Source organism: Artemia sp. Qi Xiang Cuo, chromosome 16 (assembly GCF_049724085.1).
Source record: "Artemia sp. Qi Xiang Cuo chromosome 16, ASM4972408v1, whole genome shotgun sequence".
Taxonomy (NCBI): Eukaryota; Metazoa; Arthropoda; class Branchiopoda; order Anostraca; family Artemiidae; genus Artemia; species Artemia sp. Qi Xiang Cuo.
Window position 1 is genome coordinate 11,248,135 of NC_142809.1, and position 6,000 is coordinate 11,254,134.

The following is a 6,000-nucleotide window of genomic DNA, read 5'->3' on the forward strand; positions in this document are numbered from 1 at the left end:
GAAACAACTATACAGAAACAAGTAACTTGCTTTAGCAAAAGCTGTGTAAACAGTCCCTATAGGTTATTGCAGCATGAAACATCTTGTGAAACAACTATTCAGAAACAAGTAACCTGCTTTATCAAAAGCTGTGTAAACAATCCTTTCATGTTATTGCAGCATTAAACATCTTGTGAAACAACTATACAGAAACAAGTAACCTGCTTTATCAAAAGCTGTGTAAACAGTCCTTACAGGTTATTGCAGCATGAAACATCTTGTGAAACAACTATACAGAAACAAGTAACCTGCTTTAGCGAAAGCTTTGTAAACAGTCCTTGCAGGTTATTGCAGCATGAAACATCTTGTGAAACAACTATATAGAAACAACTAACCTGCTTTAGCAAAAGCTATGTAAACAGTCATTACAGGTTATTGCAGCATGAAACATCTTGTGAAACAACTATACAGAAACAAGCAACCTTCTTTAGCAAAAGCTGTGTAAACAGTCCTTACAGGTTATTGCAGCATGAAACATCTTGTGAAACAACTATACAAAAACAACTAACCTGCTTTAGCAAAAGCTGTGTAAACAGTCCATGAAGGTTATTGCAGCATGAAACATCTTGTGAAACAACTATACAGAAACAAGTAACTTGCTTTAGCAAAAGCTATGTAAACAATCCTTACAGGTTATTGCAGCATGAAACATCTTGTGAAACAACTATACAGAAACAAGTAACCTTCTTTAGCAAAAGCTTTGTAAACAGTCCTTACAGGTTATTGCAGCATGAAATATCTTGTGAAACAACTATATAGAAACAAGTAACCTGCTTTAGCAAAAGCTGTGTAAACAGTTCTTACAGGTTATTGCAGCATGAAACATCTTGTGAAACAACTATACAGAAAAAAGTAACCTGCTGTAGCAGAAGCTGTGTAAACAGTCCTTGCAGGTTATTGCAGCATGAAACATCTTGTGAAACAACAATACAGAAACAAGTAACCTGCTTTAGCAAAAGCTGTGTAAACAGTCCTTGCAGGTTATTGCAGCATGAAACATCTTGTGAAACAACTATACAGAAACAAGTAACCTGCTTTAGCAAAAGCTGTGTAAACAGTCCTTACAGGTTATTGCAGCATGAAACATCTTGTGAAACAACTATACAGAAACAAGTAACTTGCTTTAGCAAAAGCTATGTAAACAGTCCCTATAGGTTGTTGCAGCATGAAACATCTTGTGAAACAACTATTCAGAAACAACTAACCTGCTTTATCAAAAGCTATGTAAACAGTCCTTACATGTTATTGCAGCATGAAACATCTTGTGAAACAACTATACAGAAACAAGTAACCTGCTTTATCAAAAGCTGTGTAAACAGTCCTTACAGGTTATTGCAGCATGAAATATCTTGTGAAACAACTATATAGAAACAAGTAACCTGCTTTAGCAAAAGCTGTGTAAACAGTCCTTACAGGTTATTGCAGCATGAAACATCTTGTGAAACAACTATACAGAAACAAGTAACATGCTTTAGCAAAAGCTATGTAAACAGTCCTTACAGGTTATTGCAGCATGAAACATCTTGTGAAACAACTATTCAGAAACAAGTAACCTGCTTTAGCAAAAGCTGTGTAAACAGTCCTTGCAGGTTATTGCAGCATGAAACTTCTTGTGAAACAACTATACAGAAACAAGTAACCTGCTTTAGCAAAAGCTGTGTAAACAGTCCTTACAGGTTATTGCAGCATGAAACATCTTGTGAAACGACTATACAGAAACAAGTAACTTGCTTTAGCAAAAGCTGTGTAAACAGTCCTTACAGGTTATTGCAGCATGAAACATCTTGTGAAACAACTATACAGAAACAAGTAACTTGCTTTAGCAAAAGCTATGTAAACAATCCTTACAGGTTATTGCAGCATGAAACATCTTGTGAAACAACTATACAGAAACAAGTAACCTGCTTTATCAAAAGCTTTGTAAACAGTCCTTACAGGTTATTGCAGCATGAAATATCTTGTGAAACAACTATATAGAAACAAGTAACCTGCTTTAGCAAAAGCTGTGTAAACAGTGCTTACAGGGTATTGCAGCATGAAACATCTTGTGAAACAACTATATAGAAACAAGTAACTTGCTTTATCATAAGCTGTGTAAACAGTCCTTACAGGTTATTGCAGCATGAAACATCTTGTGAAACAACAATTCAGAAACAAGTAACCTGCTTTATCAAAACCTCTGTAAACAGTCCTTGCAGGTTATTGCAGCATGAAACATTTTGTGAAACAACTATACAGAAACAAGTAACCTGCTTTAGCAAAAGCTGTGTAAACAGTCCTTACAAGTTATTGCAGCATGAAACATCTTGTGAAACGACTATACAGAAACAAGTAACCTGCTTTATCAAAAGCTGTGTAAACAGTCCTTACAGGTTATTGCAGCATGAAACATCTTGTGAAACAACTATATAGAAACAAGTAACGTGCTTTAGCATCAGCTCTGTAAACAGTCATTACAGGTTATTGCAGCATGAAACATCTTGTGAAACAACTATTCAGAAACAAGTAACCTGCTTTATCAAAAGCTGTGTAAACAGTCCTTACAGGTTATTGCAGCATGAAACTTCTTGTGAAACAACTATACAGAAACAACTAACTTGCTTTAGCAAAAGCTGTGTAAACAGTCCTTACAGGTTATTGCAGCATGAAACCAATTTTAAATTTTTGTTTGGTTTAATTGGCAGATAAATCATTGCGTAAAAATCATAAATTAATTGGTGCTTTATTTAAATCATTGATGTGAATTCTGTATAAAAAATAACGTCAAATGGAACCCAAGGTATAGACTGATACAATTAAATATTGTATCGGCTCCATCATCCTTCTTTAGAAAAGCTTCCTTTTATTGTTCAGTTTTTTCAATTAATTCTACCATGTTACTATCCAAAGTTTTATCGAGCTTCAAATTTTCATCTGTATTAAAGGCTAGGAACAAGCTAAGATAAAAAGGTTATATTAGCTAAAAAAAAGATCGATAAATCGTACAGCTCCGCTTAAATTATTGGCAGTATTACTGAAGACGTTGGAAGCAGTAAAGATGTTAGAAGTAGAATAGCCAATGTTCAGGATGTTTTTTCACAGTTAAAAGAAGTCTGGAAGAATAGGAAGATAAGTCTGCAAACCAAGATTAGAATCTTAGAAGCTACAGTGATGTCAGTGGTGGTCAAATATGGCTCTGAAGCATGGACGCTCCGAAAAGCGGATGAAGATTTGCTAGATGTTTTCCAGAGAAATTGCTTAAGGATTGTTCTGGGTACCCGGCTGACTGAAAGTATTTCAAACAATAGGCTATACGAAAAATGTGGTTCAATACTGCTTTCTAGGTCTATAATGAAAGAATGGTTGAGGTGGTTAGGGCATGTTGTGCGGATGAAGGATGGCAGATTGCCGAAGATTGTTTTTTTCAACCTACCATCTAGGGCTAATCGGAAAGCAGGTCGTCCCCGTCTGGGGTGGGAGGACGTCATAAAGAAAGATTTAAAGGATATGGGAACGTCGTGGGCGGGTGTAAAAAGGGAGGCTTTGAATCGATTGGGGTGGAGGAGGAGCGTGCGTAGCTGTGTTGACCTCAGGCGGCTTGGTGCTGCGATGAGTTGTTAGTAGTAGTTAGTAGTAGTGTTGAGACGAAAATTTGTTTCAAAACATAAGTATTATCAGTGGCGGTTCTAGGCCTGGGTAGGGGGGTAGCTGCCTCCCCTTTTTTTACATCTGATATCAAATCCCTCTTATTTTATATTTTTAAACTCCTAGGGTATACATTGCCCCCCCACATTACGAGGCCTAAAAGCGCAACTTATTATTATTGAAGTTGAATTGAATTAACTATTTAAAATTGAATTCGCGTATGAATATATCTAAGATGCGTCCGAAGGGTGGGGCAGTGGTGGTGCTAGGAATATGAGACCTGTGCGGTAGCACAGGGCCCTGCATCTTCGTGTAGGCATAACCCAAGATGCAAGACCGCGTGAATACTCTGCCGTCTCTTCACAGCATGGAAATGCCGCTCAGAACGATCCCTTATGCTGCATGGCGGAAACTTACTCTGAAATTACATTTGAGAGCACAAAAACCCCTACACAATAAGATTTAATTAAATGAACTTAAATGCTAATTCCAGTTTGTAGTAATAGAACCCCCCCCCCCCAAATTGATATTGCACAGGGCCCCAGAAGATCTAGCGCTGCCACAGATTTCACGCTGTTTTTCATCATCATCATCAAAATAGCCCAAGTTACAGAAACATGAGCAACGCTGTTTGGATATCCAAAACTAATATCCAAAAATAAATTAATTTTATAAATAATAAATATGTAAATAAATACAATAATTAAAATTAAAATAAATATTAAATAAATAAAATAAATTTTACACTAAATAAATTAATTGCCCAAAAATAAATAAAATTATTCTAATATTGTGCTTAAATAAAATTATACTAATCCAAATGATATATTATGCTAATATTAGACTACTATGATATTATGCTAATAATTCTAATATATTAATATTATACCAATATAAAAGTCCAGTATTATAGAAATCTTATGGAAGCTTTGCAAGGCCGTATCCAGGGGGGTTTTGGGGGTTTGAAGCCCCCCCCCCCCCGAAATGTTTGTCTGAAAAATCCTGGGTATGGCCTTGAAGCTTTTGTAGATTGTAAACGGCTTTGCCGTTTTTGGACATTCTCGTTTTTGGACTTTGGTAGATTGGATACGGCTTTGCAAGGCCGTATCCAGGGGGGGGGGGTTGAACCCCCCTCCCCGAAATTTTTGTCTGACTTGTAAAAACGTAACAGAAATGGACATAAACAAATTTTGTTTGCGTTTTTTGAGGTTTTGTGTACCCCCCCCCCCCAAAAAAAAAATGAGTAAAACCCCCTCCGAAAAAAAACTGGGTACGGCCTTGAAGCTTTGGCATAAACACAGGAACTTTTAGTTAAAATAGGAACTTTATTTAATAATTATGTTTAGATTTATTTAATAATTATGTTTAGATTTATTTAATAATTAGATTTATTTAGTTAGATTTATAGATATTTAATAATTCACTTTCTTTTCAGAAATGGAAGAGGAGTACAACAAATACGAAAGCCGACTGAGAAACCAATCTGACGAACTGTCATATTTGAATAACAGAATGACTGATTATTTAACATTTATCTCCGAAAAATCGGAATTTTATAGATCTTGCCAGAAATAAGTTAGTGATTCTTGATTAGAAGTGCTTCCAAATGGTGCCTTTAAAAATAAACTTTACATGGTAGTCAATTAGGGGATGTTTTTATTTAAAGAAAAAATATGTTTATTTTCCAGGGGGACCTAGTTTTTCAAGTTTTTTCTGCTATTTGTTACATCTAATAGGAGTTCTTTTTTATCAAAGGGATAACCTCATAAGAGAAGGTTATTTGTAGACACTCTCTTATGAGAGTGCCAACTCACGAAAATCGAGGGAGGGGATAGATTTTTTACATTTTTTTTAATGAAGTAACTAAAAAAAGGTTTCAATGAAAAAACCATAAAAGGTTTTTTTTAATATAGGGAGGGGCAATTGCCACTCCCCCTCGCCCTAGTTTGTATGCCTGAATAAGAGTAGGCTTTTATATTATAGTGAGAAAGTAAGCAGTTCGTGAAAAGTAAGTAAGAAAAGTTAAGCAGAATTTCTTACTATAAAAGTAAGAAAAAGTAAAAAGTAAAGGAAAGTAAAAGGAAAAAGTAAAAAGACATCTAATGCCATCACATCTAATTCGAGTTTTTATACATCTTAGTTTTCTCATCTCTCAAAGAGAAGAACATTTTGGAGAAAGGTCACATTAATAACATTGGTTCTCATGTTATATCTTTGTAATAATAATGACTGTTTTCTTCTATCAGAGGTTTTTAGTCTATCAGAGGTTGTAATTAGGGGTGCGATTGCTCTTCTCTCCATCTCTGCACTAGATACCCTTTTTTGGTATTTTCATTT

At 35.4% G+C, this 6,000-nt stretch overlaps 1 protein-coding gene across 1 annotated transcript in view; it reads left to right on the plus strand.

Annotated features, from left to right (window-relative positions):
• LanB1 (laminin subunit beta-1) overlaps window positions 1-5,253 on the plus strand; it is a 233,786-nt gene extending 228,533 nt beyond the window's left edge. Inside the window, exon 27 of the mRNA XM_089102239.1 lies at window positions 5,099-5,253. Coding sequence (XP_088958365.1) covers window positions 5,099-5,238 — 140 coding nt within the window. The 3' untranslated portion in view covers window positions 5,239-5,253. The remainder of the gene's footprint in view (window positions 1-5,098) is intronic.
• The last annotated feature ends 747 nt before the right edge of the window (window positions 5,254-6,000 follow it).